The sequence below is a fragment of the Sebastes fasciatus genome, chromosome 12, assembly GCF_043250625.1.
Source record: "Sebastes fasciatus isolate fSebFas1 chromosome 12, fSebFas1.pri, whole genome shotgun sequence".
In the NCBI taxonomy this organism is placed as follows: Eukaryota; Metazoa; Chordata; class Actinopteri; order Perciformes; family Sebastidae; genus Sebastes; species Sebastes fasciatus.
The window spans coordinates 1,208,988-1,226,487 of NC_133806.1; the positions used below are offsets into that span (position 1 = coordinate 1,208,988).

Below are 17,500 nucleotides of genomic sequence, written 5' to 3' on the forward strand. Positions count from 1 at the left end.
GTGACTATTGTTATAATCTTGAGGTCTGATTTCACTGTTATATCACAGTGTATAGGGAGGGATGAGTGTATAAATGATCATTCCTCATCAATGAACCCAGTCACAGCCAGCGGTGAAAGAAGTATTCACCTCCTTTACTTAAAGTACCAGTATCACAATGTATAAATACATACAAATACAAGTCCGGTATTCAAGGTTTCTACTTGAGTAAAATACATAATATTACCAGCAAAATGTACAAAAGTCATTATGCAAAATGTCCCTTTATCCAGGAGGCACAGCAACATGTTTAATCTTCCTATTTTTAATCTTTAATGTGTGCACAAGATGAAAAATAAAAATGATTTGGAAGTTACAACTTTATCACTGTTATTAGCACACGTACCTTTGCACAACTCACACCTGAACATGTCTAATTGGCCACATAACTCAAAATACCTGCATGGGTATGCAGAGCCCATAGAAATAGAGTTATTAAAACACTATTATTATATTTCTATGGCAGGGCCTTTAATATATTACAATACCATAATTGACATGTTTTTGTTCATTAAACCAGCAGTAGGCAGTATATATTTTTGGCATCATTGGGGAAAAAAATCCCATAATATTCTTTCATCATATTGTAATTCAAGTGTTCTGAGCGATAACTAGACTTCTGCTCCTCCTCATGGCTCTGTTTTCAGGCTTCAGAACATCTAGCCCGTGACGGGAGACTTTGACCAATCACAGGTCATTTCAGAGAGAGCGACTCCAGATCAGCTCTGATTGGTTGTTTTCCTCTGGTCTGTGAAATCTTGAAGATGCCGTTAGGAGCACCGGAGGACACATGATTATTTTTCAGATTGTCTCATGTACTACTGTCAGGATATAGTGACGATTTTATAAAAATAACTTTAATCATATTTGTTCCATTCCTACCCGCTGCTGCTTTAACTGACAGCTGGAAAGATGCAAAACAACCACAAAGAGACTAAACACTGTCTGATAATCGATCCATGAAGATCAGATAAGATCAGATATTCCTTTATTAGTCCCACATTGGGGACATTTGCAGTGTACAGTACACAGTAAAAAAAAGAGCTAAACAAAGTGAAACAAAATATGAACCATTGAAATAGAAGGAAGTATAAAAATAAGAGCAGTATTTACAGTATTGACAATAAACAGACTATTAACTAAATTGCATCAGTGGAAAAATTATATTGCACAGTGAGAATGGAATTAAATTCCACCTGAAATTATTGCACAGTATGAATTACACCTGAGTAGTAATGATATTGCAGTCAGTAGACAGTATAGTGCAGTTCTTGTTCAGTGAGGAGTAGTTGGTGTAACTCTGAGGAGGAGGTGGTGGTGTTCCTCTGAGGAGGAGGAGGAAGAGGAGGTGTTACTCTGAGGAGGAGGTGGTGTTACTCTGAGGAGGAGGTGGTGTTACTGTGAGGAGGAGGAGGTGTTTCTTTGAGGAGGAGGAGGAGGTGGTGTTTCTCTGAGGAGGAGCTGGTGTAACTCTGAGGAAGAGGTGGTGTTACTCTGAGGAGGAGCTGATGTAACTCTGAGGAGGAGGTGGTGTTTCTCTGAGGAGGAGCTGGTGTAACTCTGAGGAAGAGGTGGTGTTACTCTGAGGAGGAGCTGATGTAACTCTGAGGAGGAGGTGGTGTAACTCTGAGGAGGAGGTGGTGTTTCTCTGAGGAGGAGCTGATGTAACTCTGAGGAGGAGGTGGTGTTACTGTGAGGAGGAGGTGGTGTTTCTTTGAGGAGGAGGAGGAGGTGGTGTTACTCTGAGGAGGAGGTGGTGTTTCTCTGAGGAGGAGCTGGTGTAACTCTGAGGAGGAGGTGGTGTAACTCTGAGGAGGAGGAGGTGTTTCTTTGAGGAGGAGGAGGAGGTGGTGTTACTCTGAGGAGGAGGTGGTGTTTCTCTGAGGAGGAGCTGATGTAACTCTGAGGAGGAGGTGGTGTTACTGTGAGGAGGAGGTGGTGTTTCTCTGAGGAGGAGCTGGTGTAACTCTGAGGAGGAGGTGGTGTTACTGTGAGGAGGAGGAGGTGTTTCTTTGAGGAGGAGGAGGAGGTGGTGTTACTCTGAGGAGGAGGTGGTGTTTCTCTGAGGAGGAGCTGGTGTAACTCTGAGGAAGAGGTGGTGTTACTCTGAGGAGGAGGTGGTGTTTCTCTGAGGAGGAGCTGGTGTAACTCTGAGGAAGAGGTGGTGTTACTCTGAGGAGGAGGTGGTGTTTCTCTGAGGAGGAGCTGGTGTAACTCTGAGGAAGAGGTGGTGTTACTCTGAGGAGGAGGTGGTGTTTCTCTGAGGAGGAGCTGGTGTAACTCTGAGGAGGAGGTGGTGTTACTGTGAGGAGGAGGAGGTGTTTCTTTGAGGAGGAGGAGGAGGTGGTGTTACTCTGAGGAGGAGGTGGTGTTTCTCTGAGGAGGAGCTGGTGTAACTCTGAGGAAGAGGTGGTGTTACTCTGAGGAGGAGGTGGTGTTTCTCTGAGGAGGAGCTGGTGTAACTCTGAGGAGGAGGTGGTGTTACTGTGAGGAGGAGGAGGTGGTGTTTCTCTGAGGAGGAGCTGGTGTAACTCTGAGGAAGAGGTGGTGTTACTCTGAGGAGGAGGTGGTGTTTCTCTGAGGAGGAGCTGGTGTAACTCTGAGGAGGAGGTGGTGTTACTGTGAGGAGGAGGAGGTGGTGTTTCTCTGAGGAGGAGCTGGTGTAACTCTGAGGAGGAGGAGGTGTTTCTCTCAGGAGGAGGAGGAGGTGGTGTATGTGAGGAGGAGGAGGTGGTGTAACTGGGAGGAGGAGGTGGTGGTGGTGTTTCTCTGAGGAGGTGGTGGTGTAACTGGGAGGAGGAGGAGGTGGTGTAACTGTGAGGAGATGGTGGTGGTGGAGTTTCTCTGAGGAGGTGGTGGTGGTGTAACTGGGAGGAGGAGGTGGTGTAACTGGGAGGAGGAGGAGGAGGTGGTGTAACTGGGAGGAGGAGGAGGAGGTGGTGTAACTGGGAGGAGGAGGAGGAGGTGGTGTAACTGGGAGGAGGAGGTGGTGTAACTGGGAGGAGGAGGAGGAGGTGGTGTAACTGGGAGGAGGAGGAGGAGGTGGTGTAACTGGGAGGAGGAGGTGGTGTAACTGGGAGGAGGAGGTGGTGTAACTGGGAGGAGGAGGAGGAGGTGGTGTAACTGGGAGGAGGAGGAGGAGGTGGTGTAACTGGGAGGAGGAGGAGGTGGTGTAACTGGGAGGAGGAGGTGGTGTAACTGGGAGGAGGAGGAGGAGGTGGTGTAACTGGGAGGAGGAGGAGGTGGTGTAACTGGGAGGAAGAGGAGGAGGTGGTGTAACTGGGAGGAGGAGGAGGAGGTGGTGTAACTGGGAGGAGGAGGAGGTGGTGTAACTGGGAGGAGGAGGTGGTGTAACTGGGAGGAGGAGGAGGAGGTGGTGTAACTGGGAGGAGGAGGAGGTGGTGTAACTGGGAGGAGGAGGAGGTGGTGTAACTGGGAGGAGGAGGAGGAGGTGGTGTAACTGGGAGGAGGAGGAGGAGGTGGTGTAACTGGGAGGAGGAGGAGGTGGTGTAACTGGGAGGAGGAGGAGGAGGTGGTGTAACTGGGAGGAGGAGGAGGAGGTGGTGTAACTGGGAGGAGGAGGAGGTGGTGTAACTGGGAGGAGGAGGAGGAGGTGGTGTAACTGGGAGGAGGAGGAGGAGGTGGTGTAACTGGGAGGAGGAGGAGGAGGTGGTGTAACTGGGAGGAGGAGGAGCTGTCCTCCAGCTGATAAACAAAGCCACGTGTTGAGGGGAACTTTCCAGAGTGGGCGGAGCTTGGTCTGTTTCCGGGTTCTGAGTTGAGGATATAAGAAGAAGCTGCGCAATGACAACAGGAGACAACAGGAGACACAAACACGACCAGGACGCACCGATAACTACACATTCACTGATTAACTTCGACATCTATTTCTACTCAACGGACTCAGGATGCCTTTCCTCGGACAGGACTGGAGGTCACCGGGTCAGAACTGGGTTAAAACCGAGGAGGGATGGAAGAAGACCACAGCTGACCACAAGAACAACAACAACGTCTCCGTGGACAGGTTGGTCCTCAGAACACAGTGTCTTTACTGCGACATCACTGCTTCAGATAGAGGAGGAGGTGTTTACTCTGTTAGGAACAAAGACTAGCAGGAGGCCTGCAGCTTCAGGACTTGTTGTTTCCATCCCATTAACCTCTGTGTGTGTGTGTGTGTGTGTGTCCATGTTCCTCTTGCAGGCTAATCACTGAGCTATTAATAACCTCACAACTAGTCAGTGGATTAACAAACGTCTGCTGAGTCTGTCCACTCTCCAAAATACCTGCACTAACAGGAAAAGCCTTTGTCTCTACCACTAACCAGAGTTCTACTGTTAAACAGAGTCAGGCTGGTTAAAGGAGGTTAAAGGAGGTTAAAGGAGGTTAAAGGTGGTTAAAGGTGGTTAAAGGAGGTTAAAGGTGGTTAAAGGAGGTTAAAGGAGGTTAAAGGAGGTTAAAGGTGGTTAAAGGTGGTTAAAGGTGGTTAAAGGAGGTTAAAGGAGGTTAAAGGAGGTTAAAGGAGGTTAAAGGTGGTTAAAGGAGGTTAAAGGAGGTTAAAGGAGGTTAAAGGTGGTTAAAGGTGGTTAAAGGAGGTTAAAGGTGGTTAAAGGAGGTTAAAGGAGGTTAAAGGAGGTTAAAGGTGGTTAAAGGAGGTTAAAGGTGGTTAAAGGTGGTTAAAGGAGGTTAAAGGTGGTTAAAGGTGGTTAAAGGAGGTTAAAGGTGGTTAAAGGTGGTTAAAGGAGGTTAAAGGTGGTTAAAGGTGGTTAAAGGAGGTTAAAGGTGGTTAAAGGTGGTTAAAGGAGGTTAAAGGAGGTTAAAGGTGGTTAAAGGAGGTTAAAGGAGGTTAAAGGTGGTTAAAGGTGGTTAAAGGAGGTTAAAGGTGGTTAAAGGAGGTTAAAGGTGGTTAAAGGAGGTTAAAGGAGGTTAAAGGAGGTTAAAGGTGGTTAAAGGAGGTTAAAGGAGGTTAAAGGTGGTTAAAGGTGGTTAAAGGTGGTTAAAGGAGGTTAAAGGAGGTTAAAGGAGGTTAAAGGTGGTTAAAGGAGGTTAAAGGAGGTTAAAGGTGGTTAAAGGTGGTTAAAGGAGGTTAAAGGAGGTTAAAGGAGGTTAAAGGTGGTTAAAGGAGGTTAAAGGTGGTTAAAGGAGGTTAAAGGTGGTTAAAGGAGGTTAAAGGTGGTTAAAGGAGGTTAAAGGAGGTTAAAGGAGGTTAAAGGTGGTTAAAGGAGGTTAAAGGAGGTTAAAGGTGGTTAAAGGAGGTTAAAGGAGGTTAAAGGAGGTTAAAGGTGGTTAAAGGAGGTTAAAGGTGGTTAAAGGAGGTTAAAGGAGGTTAAAGGAGGTTAAAGGTGGTTAAAGGAGGTTAAAGGTGGTTAAAGGTGGTTAAAGGTGGTTAAAGGTGGTTAAAGGAGGTTAAAGGAGGTTAAAGGAGGTTAAAGGTGGTTAAAGGAGGTTAAAGGAGGTTAAAGGTGGTTAAAGGAGGTTAAAGGTGGTTAAAGGAGGTTAAAGGTGGTTAAAGGAGGTTAAAGGAGGTTAAAGGTGGTTAAAGGAGGTTAAAGGAGGTTAAAGGTGGTTAAAGGTGGTTAAAGGTGGTTAAAGGAGGTTAAAGGAGGTTAAAGGTGGTTAAAGGTGGTTAAAGGTGCTGCACATGAAGCCTGATTCTGTGAGCTCAGATAAAACTGGTGAAATGATGCCTTTAATGAAATATGTGTCCTTGTGTTTTTCCAGCTTCTGCAAAGCCGAGGAGGAAGAGGAAGAGGAGGAGTGTTTCAACAAGGAGAACCTGCTGCTCTCTCTCAGCTACGACATGGCTGCCAAGAAGAGGAAGAAAGACCTGATGAACAACAACACCAAGATCCCCTGTGAGTCACAGCTCAGGGCCACACAGTCTGACTGACTGTTTAGATACATGAAAGATAACATTTAGTCATTTAATAACTCACCAAAGTGAGACCAAAAACACTATCAGGAGACACTGGTGAGGATGTTATGGATCATTCACTTCCCTGATAATATTGTTTATGATTAATTATCCATCATTTTTATAACCTCTACTTCCGTAGTGACTGTGTAATCGTGTCTTCTTGCTGCCGCTGATACAAACATTCTGCTTTCTCCCAGATTTCCACAGAGAAAAGTGGATTTATGTTCACAAAGGAAGCACCAAGGAGGTAACTAACCAACTCATTTCATCTCACATCCATCGCTGATGTAAGACTCTGTTTTCCTGACGAGGATCTCCATCTAATAACCCCATAATTGAATTTTCCCTCCAGCGCCACGGATATTGTACGCTGGGAGAGGCCTTCAACCGCTTAGACTTCTGCAGCGCCATCAAGGACACGAGGAGGTTCAATTACGTCGTCAGAGTGAGTCCTCATCTCTTTCTTCTTCTTCTGTGGTTGTTAATAAGAGATGTTTTTGTTGGTAGCTGAGGAGGAGGGTTGAGGTTAAGAGGGTGTGAAGGCTTCAGCCAGGCTCTTATCAATGCTCTGCAGACAAGGGGCTCTCAATGGTGAATACACCGACCCAGGATGTGTATTTGTGTGTGTGTGTGTGTGTTTGCGGTAGGGTAAAAGTGGGACTTTTTAGCTGTTATGATCCCTAAAGCCATTTGGCATCCCTAAATTGATTATTTAAAATCAATTCTTATTTGCTAACCTTCACTTTAAACATCTTGTATGAGTCTGAAGTCCACGTGTAAAACTGTTTTTATAGTACACACACCGGGGATGCCAAATGGCTTTGTGAAAAATGTCCACTAAAGGTAGGATGTGACATCATCAACATTCCTTATATCATTATCAATAATGTAACTGCATTATGGGATATCAAAGGTTGAATTTGGAGCGTTCCCCCCCCTCACATCAAGGTGTCTCTACACTGAACCAGATCTCCACATGTGCTCCCATGTGAGCTCCTGCATGTGGTCGTGTTCTCCTGTGCTGGGGGGGCGGCTGTAGGGCTGGGGGGGTGACAGCTGTGCGGTGAGGTGCGACCACCCGACAGGTTTATGAAACCAGACCCAGTGGTTGTCAGGTGATTCAGACCCCCAAACAGACACACACACCGACTTGTCTTCTTTTGTGTTGCCTCCCTTCACTTAAACTACGTCACAGTTTTCTGTTGAACTCTTATTTAACTGTGATGAGATGCACCAGTTCCAGCTTGGTCAGGAAGAGACGTACCAGTTCTCTAATGTGGCCGGACAGTGAGTTTGCAGAGGATCATGTTTAGTTGTTTTTATCTACGGTCATAAACACAAGTGTAGGTTCTATCAGCATTATAATAATCCTGAGATATCAGAATATAAAACGATCTGGTGTTCCACAAGTGATCCACGTGTTTAATCTCTTTCCACAGAGAGTTGGTTCTGTCTCTGTTGAAGTTTAGGATTGACCTTTTTTAGTGCAGGTTCCAGCTAACAAGTGCAGTGTAGTGTGGTAAAGCCCAAAGAACAATATGGCTGTGTAACACTAGCGTCTGGTCTGGACACGCTGTCCTAGGTCACTGCTCTTCACTGCTCTTCACTGCTCGTGTCTGATGGCATTTGCGGGTTCATTTAACTCCGTCTCAGTTACACGGATCGGGTTCTTCTTCTTCCACAACAGGAAGACAACAGGAGGTCCTCTCTCTCTTTTACTCCGAGCACACGGACGGAGGTTATTTCAAGGAGACAGACACCTTTAAATGAACGTGTTTTTATCAGAGCTTCTGGTACAGTTTGGTGTGTTTTTGTAGAGAAAGTACGAGCCGCACGCCAAGCTGTGAAGTGCAGTTTAGCGAGCAGCAGGAGCTAAAAGTAGATACGGAAACGGCACATTGTTCTGCCCGGCTGCTCCACAAAGAGAGGAGCACTTGATGAGCTGCTAACAGAAGAAGGGCATGGGATTAGGGTTTAGGAACGGAGCTGGAAAGAATGAGGGGAGCCAGGAAGAAGCTTAAAATCTGTAAAAACGGACAGAGAGGGTGAGGATGGAGGAGAGAAGTAATTAAGTTCAAAGTTTGGTATTATTAAGACCCCCGGACTCATCGCCTTTACAGTTCGGATTTGACTGAATGCTTACTTACAGTAGGTGACGTGTGTAGTAATGAACTTACATTTTTCATTAACCAGCTTTGAGTTCAGAAATCAGTTTGTTCTGCCTGCTCTTGTACAGCTCTCGTAACTCTCCTCCTCACACAGCTCCCCTCCGGTTTACCAGAAAGCACCTCACAATATGTTGATGTTGATAACATGATGACAGAGGTCACACGCTCCGGTGAGAATTGAGCAAGCGGGGAACTTGAGTTTCTCCATGACGTCACAGCATCTGTTACATGCCAGACGTGCCACCCTGGATCACCAACTGTTTGTCCACTAGCCAACGGCAACAAGCGCGCAGACACACACACACACAAGCGCGCATGGACGCACAAGTGTGGAGACACTCTGTCAAATGATTCAGCTAATTCACATGACGGGAGGATCAGGAGTCAAATGATTAAAAGCTTGTTTGCGGAGGCTGATGTTGTTGACAGGCCGGGCTGTTGTCCAACACCTTTCCACCAGCTTCCCCCCCCCCACACTAAAGAGACTCCGATCAAGAGCGATCAGCAGAGCCAAGAATGCTGTTATATGGTTGTTGGATCCAGCTCCAGTTGAGAGTGATGACCAGGTGGAGCGCCTCCAAATTTGTTCTAGGCAGCATTTATTGTCAGGAGTGCAAAGTGCCTTTAGTAAGAATGCAACATAACAAACGTTAAGTAATGAGGCTGGGGAACAGAGAGTCTCTGCGGCTGACAGGATGAAATTTATGTTGTGTTTCTTTCTTTCTTTCTGTTTCTGCTCTCTAGCTCCTGGAGCTTATCGCCAAGTCCAAGCTCCCCTCGCTCAGCGGAGTGGCACAGAAGAACTACATGAATATTCTGGAGAGAGTGATACAGAAAGGTGAGCCCCGTCGCTCTTTAAAGTCACTCAACTAGTCCGCCTCTCAGTCTCTCTCCTTTATGTCCATTTCATTTTCTTTATTGTTGGATGAAATGTACAGAGGAGCAGACTCCTCGTCTTTCTTAAAGACTTAAACACATAAAGGCCTTCCCGCTCTGTTGTTTGCACCACTAGGTGAGGAAATGAGCCCCGACGACCTGTAAAGAAGGCCGGGAGTGAATTTAGTGCTTTAATGGCACGGTAAAAAACACTGACAGTCACCAGACGCCTCAGAGAACCACAGTGTAAACGAAATGTTCCCGCTGCTAAACAGAGATTCGGGTTGTTTAGGTGGCGTTATGAAACCTGTTGGCCAAACGCTCTAAACGCCACAGGAGAGGAGGACAGCCACTCCAAAACATTCACTTTAACAATGTGCTTTTTCATGACTCACAATAAATATTTCCCTGTTTGGCTGTTTGCCTGGTAGCTTACTAATCTCTCTGTAACAGCCAGGCTCTGAAACCTCACTCTTTACGTCCTGATTTGAGGAATAAATTGAGTTCTTCTGTTTCCTCCTCAGTTCTCGATGACCAGCAGAACGTCCGTCCCATCAAGGAGCTGCTGCAGACGCTCTACGTCTCGCTGTGCGGTCTCGTTCAGGGCATGGGCAAGTCCGTCCTGGTGGGGAACATCAACACCTGGCTGCACCGCATGGAGAACATCCTGCAGTGGCACCAGCAGCTGGACAACATCCAGATCAACAGGGTGAGCATCTGCCCAAAACACAAGGAGGCGAGGAGACGGACTCACAAAAGAAAGTTCTCTATTGATGGAAGTCGAGAAGGAAATAAATGTAAATGTCTTTGTCCCTTCAGCCCACATCTACAGGCATGAGTCTGACCGACCTTCCTGCCAGTCTGCAGCTGAACATCATGCAGCGTGTGTCGGACGGCAGGGACCTGGTCAGCCTGGGACAGGTGTGTCCCGAGCTGGGAGTCCTCGCTGAGGACCGGCTGCTGTGGAAGAGGCTCTGCCAGTACCACTTCACAGACAGACAGGCATGTAGAAATGAATGCATGATCCCAAATACGTATAGAATGAGAATGAGGCACACATTTGCATACATGGCCGGTTAGTTGTCTTCTTTGTTGTCCTTTAAACGACGTCACTGCCTCACATGACCTACGGGTTACTGTAGAATCAGATAACAGAGCAGTCTTTCTGATACAAGTCATTAATATCACTCTACAAGGAGGTCAAGCATCTCTGATAAACAGGACATGCTGCTGGAAAACAGGAGGCCACAGAGAGTGCATACTGACACTACAGTAACCTAGCACCATGCCCAACAGCGTGCACTTGATAAGCGAGTGAGATGCTCTCAGGCTTTAGGAGGTTACAGTGAAGCTTTCCTGCAGGTTCCTTTGTGTTTGGGGGGAAAAACTCCATCTATTGATGCTCCATCTTTTGGGCAGCTACTTTGTGTGAATTCGGATACAAAATAAATTCTCAAGAAAGCCGACATTAAAGTAGATACCTCAAAGTATTTCTCTCTCCTTGGGCCGCGTCTTAAAGTCTGTTTACTTCTTCTTTAGATCCGAAAGCGCCTGATGGTGTCGGACAAAGGTCAGCTGGAGTGGAAGAAGATGTACTTTAAGCTGAGCCGCTGCTATCCTCACAGAGAAGAATACAGCGACACCCTGTACTTCTGCACACACTGCCACATCCTCTTCTGGAAGGTAGGAGCTGTTTTCCCACTTTTGAACCTTTTGATCAAAGTGGCTATGAAACTGATGTCAAATTGAATATTGATCTGTGTGTCTTTGTTTCTTTTCCCAGGACACAAACCATCCCTGCACAGCCAACAACCCAGACAGTTGCACCATGTCCCTCTCCCCTCAAGACTTTATCAACCTTTTCAACTTCTGATCCCCCCCCACCCCTCAAACCCACATGGACTGACTGTACATAGTGTACATAGAAATGTACAATATCGTTTTTGTTTAATGGCACAATCAATTCCTGGATGTGTATTTAGTGGAGGTGTGACTGGAGCGGGGGGGGCTCAGGCAGCGGGACAATTATGCAATTGAGTTTCTTTTGAGCGAGTGCAGAGACATCTGGGAGGGTTGAAAGCGAGTGAATGTGACAGAAGGAAAGAGATGTGGACGGAGGAGCGCTGGATGAAGGGAATGCTGAGCTGTCAGAGTTTAGTCTTAGTTTAATGTGGGTTAGTAAACACACCTCCAGACCTCGGATGTTTGAACTCCTTTTCCCAATTTGGAGAATTTGTTTTGATTTTATTTTTTGGTTTTCAAACCTTGTAATCAGTTTTTTTTTTTTTCCCAACACGGGAAGTAGGAAGATTGTTCAAACCTGTTTTGTTGAATATATTACACATGGGAGGGCTGAACTGTGTTCGACGTTCAGATGGAGTTCTAGTTGGGCACCGGGACGCTGCAGCACCGGAGAGATGGTGACTGGAAGCGAGGGAGTCGGTAATTGATGGAGTGATGATTCTATGATAATGTTGACGCACCACAATATGTTTTCTATTGTTCTTTTGTTGTTTTTCACTTTTATAAATATTTGATATGACTTTTTTATTATTATTATTCATCGTGTGTTCATGTTCTGCTGCGGCTGCTATAGCAACAGCACCTGAGTAATCTTCTTTTTTTCATCAACAAATGTCTCCTTTACAGAAGAGATCTGAGGCTCTGATACCAAAGTTGACCGTCTGAAACATCAGATTTTTCTGCAGCCTCCTGCATGATTGTTTAAACACCCAGCTGATTGTGTTTACTTATTTATTTAGTGAGATTCTGGCGAGGAACAGGAATATCGGTGTGAAGGTGCAATCTGACCCAGACTGTCCTCCATCACTGCTCAGACAGGGAGGATGATGTACATGCTATGCAATGCGTTCTGTTGAGTAAATAAAAGACAAATAACCATCAGTTCTATGTAGTCAGCACATCTTAATGTCTGTTCTCTCTGCACACACTGAAGCATTATGTTGTCAAACATTATCTTCAGATTTAATATGCACACTAGCTTCTTTCTCGGGGTGAACAAGAAGCAGCCAGGCTCTCGCTAACAGCTACATTGTGCCCTCTATTGGACAAATGATGAACTGCAAGGTTGTAGTTTATAAAACAGAAATCTAGATATGAGTACTGCTTGTACTTGGCATCATCAGGACAACAAACTATCTCTGTGACACATTATGTTTCCATCACTGTTCATACCCGAGTGTTTCTTTCTGGAGCAGAGAAATGAAACACTAAAAACATGACTCACTACCGTCACACACAAGTGGACCTCTCCAGTGTGTTTAAACCATGAAGAGCTGTGGGGCGTTAGTGTTAATGAGGCAGACCTGCTGTATAACAACACAATGAGATATCTGATCAACAACAAACACCGTTCAAGTTTCAAAATGTCATTTCTGTTTTAATTGTTGCAGCCGGACAACAAGTAAAAATAAATAAATTAAAAAGCAAATTAAACTTTTTGCATGACATTCAGACGATAGAAACAATTATTCATTGCTTGTTGCACAATGTATTTAAAATAAATAATATTTATACAAATATGTCAATTATTATTCCAAGAAATCGGACTTAGCACATAAGTCATTGTAATTGTGTGCATCTCCCACTGCAGCGGTGCACGTACAGTACTGTGTAGGTAACTTTTTACAGAGAGGTTCGACATTTGGAAGCATCGTGTGTACGAGTGGTAAAGGCATGAATGACAGCTGCCAAAGCAATAATACACCTGTAGGCATCACTTTAAGGCCATTTAGTCATTCTGCCCACGAACGGAGTCAATCTATCCTTCTTCTTTTCTACTGACCACGTCATCAGCATCTTCCTCATCAACCACGTTACAAATCTGCTGGTTTAAGGCAACGTTGCCCACAATGCTTACTTCAGTAGGTGCCACCGTATACTGTTGCCTTGACAGCAGATAAAGAAGGCAATGGTAATGGTACATTCCCACTATCTATCTAAAGCTGCATTAGCAAATATATAGCTAGCTACTACACTGTTTTTTTCTTTATTCCTCCCCCCCTCTTTTTTATATCATGCAAACATCATCTACAGTTTGTGCCTCTTGAAACACATCCTGTAATAAGCACCAGTAGAAACTGACCTCCTGCTACAGGAGCTGCCAGTGTTTGACATTACAGAGCATTTACATCAGTTCAAATAAACATTATGAAGTTGGTTGCATATTGTCGTTGTACCGTACCTTGTTTTCTGTGTGCATTCACCTGCTCTGCATCTCTTCCACAGTATGCTAAGATATGACATGAGAGCAAAGGAAATGTGGGGCGGTAATATTATATTCAAACCAGTAAAGTGTGGTAGGCTCGTGATGTTGACAGCAGCACCCGTGAATATTAAACCTTCAGGTTACTCAGCTTGTCCTTTTCACCTCACTGGCCTTGATTAGAGTAGCTGTTGATGAGTACTGAGTTAGCATTGAGCCACACCTTCCAGACTTGAACCCACAACCCTTAAATCCAGCTCTGCTTTAGCAGCATTTCCCCGTCTGTCTGAGTCTCCACTGCACGGCGGTTCAAGTACCAACTGCAGAGGATCCCGAGATGCTGGGAGTCCCCGGTGGTTTATGAGGTGTAGCGGGTGAAAGAAGCAGTCGTCACTGGAGAACTGCAGTCCTGTGTGTGCAAACAAATGAGCACTGAGCATTACGTGACACATGCATACATAAATATAAGTATAAGACGTTGTGAGAGAGAGAATAACAGAGTGGCATGCTTCTAATAATCTGAAGGTTGCAAAGGGAAAGCAGAGAGAAGAGTTACCAGAGTTAGTAAATGTCACAGAGTTTCAGAGTTCTGAATAATCCACTCAATAGCATCCCAACCCTACAGATCCACACAGAGAAACAGGAGGTTAAACGAGAGACAAGAGACAGACAGATGAACACCACGCTAACTTTGGACTGGAGGTTCAGGAAACTTTTAATGGACCTGCAGAGAAACTAACAGACACAGTGAAGTCCCAGTTAGAAGGCATGCAAAGACATCATCAGCAGTATCTTTAGAACTTGTATCAAAGTTCAGACTACATGCAAATGTTCTCTTTTTATTACCTTCCTGGCGTTGGCTGACATTCTCCGAGCCATCATCCCCTCCAGGTAGCTGCTGAGACTCACTCCCTTGACTGTGATGATGGCCTCCTGGGTCAGGATGGTACTGAGGAGAGAGAGAGAGAGACTGTAAGACACAAACAAACAGTACAACACTGTGTAGCTGCAAGAACACAATGTCTCTGTTACAGTGTGAAACGTTTTAATGTACTTACACGTCAGGGTTGTCTGGGTGCGGTCTGTAAAGAAGCCTCTCATCCACTGAAATCAGGTTGGTCAGAGTGATCTGGAGGATAAAATAATACTTACATGGAATATTATGATGCATATACAGAAATAGCAATTGCTATTAAAAGTCACCATTGTATGTTCTGTGAATGATTGTTTGTTATTTATTGTTGATGAACACAAATACAGCACATTTTAGTGCATTATGATGTACAGTGTGTGACAGTTTATCCAACAGCAGTGGTAGATTGTGATGCTGTTTGGACTCACCGTTGCTTAATGAACTGTGTGACTGTAATGCCGACTGGACAGACTTGGTAGAAACTTACATTTGTTGAGCACAGCTCCATCTTTTTCTCCTCCGGGTCCACTATGGAGTGTTCCTTCACATACGTCTGCGTGTGGTTGGTTCCCAGTATCTACACACACACAATAATACACAGCGAGTGCAGTGAAATGAGCCCAAATATCACTTCACTTGTGTATGTGCACGACCCCTCCCAGGTCCCTGAACACCCTGTTTAGGAGCCTGTGCATTAGGATCAGTGAATTTGTTGGTTCCCCTACTGCCTCTTACGTGACTCCTCCTCCACCACCAACCCACTAACTAACCAGGCCAGGTGGTGATATGAGGCACCTGGGGCCTGTTGAGTTGTCTTGCTTCTGCCTGGCATGCTGTTGTAGTGTTGATGTTGGTGCTGCTGCAGGTTTGTGAAACTGTTTTAAAATATCCTTTAAATCATGTGTTTAGTGAGATCTTTTCTTTTTTTGGTTTCAGCTTTTATCGTGTGACACTTCCCTGACCCTGACCCACGGTTCCACTGCTCCCGCTGAGCGACGCTGTGTGATGCCTGGTGGTGGTGAGGAGGGTTGTCAGTGTTCAGTAACGTTAAGTTGCAGCATTATTAGCCTTGTTAATATTTGTGTTTCATTTAAGGCTGACCTAAAGGAACACTGCTGCTGTTTATGCCCCGTTTATACTCTTTGTTTTGCCCCTTTAGTTCTGGATTTATCGGAGTATTAGTGTTGACCATTTAGTTTATTACTTGGTTTGAGTTATTTTGCCTTTTAACCAGCTGGGTTTATTCTGTTTGGTTGTTTGATTCTTTTTGTATTTATTTTTCTTTCAGAAGCTGAGTCACTTTGTTGGGAGTCTAAAGGCACCATAGTGAGGCACCTCCACCTGTTGTATGTGAGTTAAGAGCTCTGGGACACAGATGAATCGCACCATAGTTCTACTGTGAGGTTTGCTGTGTTGCACCTGGGTTAGTAAGTGGTAGCACCTGCACTCTCCTCCGTGTAGTCTGCCTCCAACAGTGGCCTCAGCTTAGTTTAGTTTAGTTTAATTTTGGACTGGCAGATGTAATATTTTAGATATTGTTAAACGAAAGAACCCTTTTAATAACCCCATATTAGTTTTTAATCTGTTTAATCATCTTTTCTTTCCCTACAGCTCCAGTCCCGTCTTATTTAGGCCTTTTTCTTTGATTAATTCCAATAAAATATTTGACTTCTTTTGCAAACACGTCTCTGCCTCATCAGTAACTGATCGGTGTGCCTTAGCCATTTACCAGAGAAGTATTAAAGGTTCTGTTTAGTATGTCTTGGGGTGCAAGTCCCCAGGTGATGTTGCTGGGTCGTCTACTCCCCACCACTCTTGCCACACCTACACCTGACTGTCTTCTTCTATATTTCCATCCATCTGTGTGTTGGTGTGGATGACTTACGGCTCGTACGATGCCCGGGAGGCCCCACTCTGTGCTGAGGAGTCTGTGGCTGTGCAGGCGTCCCTCTGCGTCCAGCCTGCGATCCAGCACGTCCACCCCGACCACGTTAGGGTTCATGGGGTTGGGGTACTTCCTCATGGCAGCCTTGATCACCGTCTCCCATGGGTAACTGCACACACACACACACACACACAACACAGAACAATATGAAGGGGAAGAAACATGTCAGGTTTCACTATTGGCTAAAATATGGTGTCAATCTTTATCTAAGATGAGTCAGTCTCAGAGTGTCCAGGAATATGTCTCATTATCTGCAGGGTTATTGCAGAACGGGCTTAATCAACTAAACGTGTGTGCTTCTCTGGGACCAAGCTGGCTGTGAATGGATCTGACTACTGATGTTAAATACTCACAGTGACCACCATCACTCCATATAGAGCAGCTGGAACTACTGACTAGCATCACGTTGTGAGCTTCAGTCTCATTAATTCAGATTTATTTAAACTGAATTATCAACATAGCCCTACAATGACAGACTCCATTCTGCTTTATGAATATTATAAACCAACCTGAAAACATGCTCCGTGCTCCAGATCTTCATCTTTAGAAGACAAGTCTTGATCTTATCGCTTAGAAACCTCCGAGATCCAGAACTCCATCTCACCGGATCATCTTCAGGAGAGGAACTAGCTCTAGTGACCAGACAGAGTAGAGGGCTACCAGACAGAGTAAAGGGCTACCAAACAGAGTAGAAGGCTACCAGACAGAGTAGAAGGCTACCAGACAGAGTAGAGGGCTACCAGACAGAGTAAAGGGCTACCTGACAGAGTAAAGGGCTACCTGACAGAGTAAAGGGCTACCAGACAGAGTAGAAGGCTACCAGACAGAGTAGAGGGCTACCAGACAGAGTAAAGGGCTACCTGACAGAGTAAAGGGCTACCAAACAGAGTAGAAGGCTACCAGACAGAGTAGAGGGCTACCAGACAGAGTAGAGGGCTACCAGACAGAGTAGAAGGCTACCAGTCAGAGTAGAAGGCTACCAGACAGAGTAAAGGGCTACCAGTCAGAGTAGAAGGCTACCAGTCAGAGTATAAGGCTACCAGTCAGAGTATAAGGCTATCAGACAGAGTAGAGGGCTACCAGACAGAGTAGAAGGCTACCAGAGAGTAGTAGGCTACTGGGGCCTGTGATGATGGAAGCTCAGCTCACCACCATCAATGAAGTGAGTCCCGACAGCGCATCATCTCTGCTTCTCTCCGCATATCAACCTTTGCGTAAAGATGCGTAAAGATGCGTAAAGACCGCACAATGCGCTCTTCTGATCTCCAGGAACAACTGAGAGGAAACCTGTAATTTCTAGATGAAAACCATCAGCTGGTAGCTGCTGCAGCAGCAGAGGACGAGAGAGGAGCCGGTGCAGCAGCAGAGACACCAACAGTCAAGTTAGACAGAGAGAGAGAGATGCAGCAGTCTGGGCAGG

General features: G+C 45.5%; 2 protein-coding genes across 5 annotated transcripts; one reads left to right on the forward strand and one right to left on the reverse strand.

Moving 5' to 3' along the window:
* The first annotated feature begins 3,792 nt into the window (after positions 1–3,792).
* On the forward strand, positions 3,793–11,901 carry fbxo32 (F-box protein 32). Of its 2 annotated transcripts, none has more exons than XM_074652502.1 (9): positions 3,793–4,083; positions 5,769–5,891; positions 6,151–6,200; positions 6,306–6,398; positions 8,866–8,959; positions 9,522–9,706; positions 9,817–9,999; positions 10,537–10,680; positions 10,781–11,901. In XM_074652502.1, the coding sequence occupies exons 1-9, from the start codon at positions 3,948–3,950 to the stop codon at positions 10,868–10,870; spliced, it is 1,098 nt and encodes a 365-aa protein (XP_074508603.1). In that variant the 5' UTR covers positions 3,793–3,947; the 3' UTR covers positions 10,871–11,901. The 2 variants fall into 2 exon arrangements, with proteins under 2 accessions (XP_074508603.1, XP_074508604.1); XM_074652503.1 differs by having other exon boundaries at positions 3,794–4,063; positions 5,758–5,891.
* A 1,522-nt stretch (positions 11,902–13,423) lies between these two features.
* prelid3a (PRELI domain containing 3A) lies at positions 13,424–17,468 on the reverse strand. 3 transcript variants are annotated; one of them, XM_074652505.1, is made up of 7 exons: positions 17,230–17,468; positions 16,590–16,712; positions 16,021–16,189; positions 14,623–14,712; positions 14,281–14,351; positions 14,069–14,171; positions 13,424–13,631 (listed from the first exon to the last, which is right to left on the reverse strand). In XM_074652505.1, the coding sequence occupies exons 2-7, from the start codon at positions 16,619–16,621 to the stop codon at positions 13,581–13,583; spliced, it is 516 nt and encodes a 171-aa protein (XP_074508606.1). In that variant the 5' UTR covers positions 16,622–16,712; positions 17,230–17,468; the 3' UTR covers positions 13,424–13,580. The 3 variants fall into 3 exon arrangements, with proteins under 3 accessions (XP_074508606.1, XP_074508607.1, XP_074508605.1); XM_074652506.1 differs by adding an exon at positions 13,779–13,841 and having other exon boundaries at positions 16,590–17,468; XM_074652504.1 differs by having other exon boundaries at positions 16,590–17,468.
* Between the last annotated feature and the right edge of the window lie 32 nt (positions 17,469–17,500).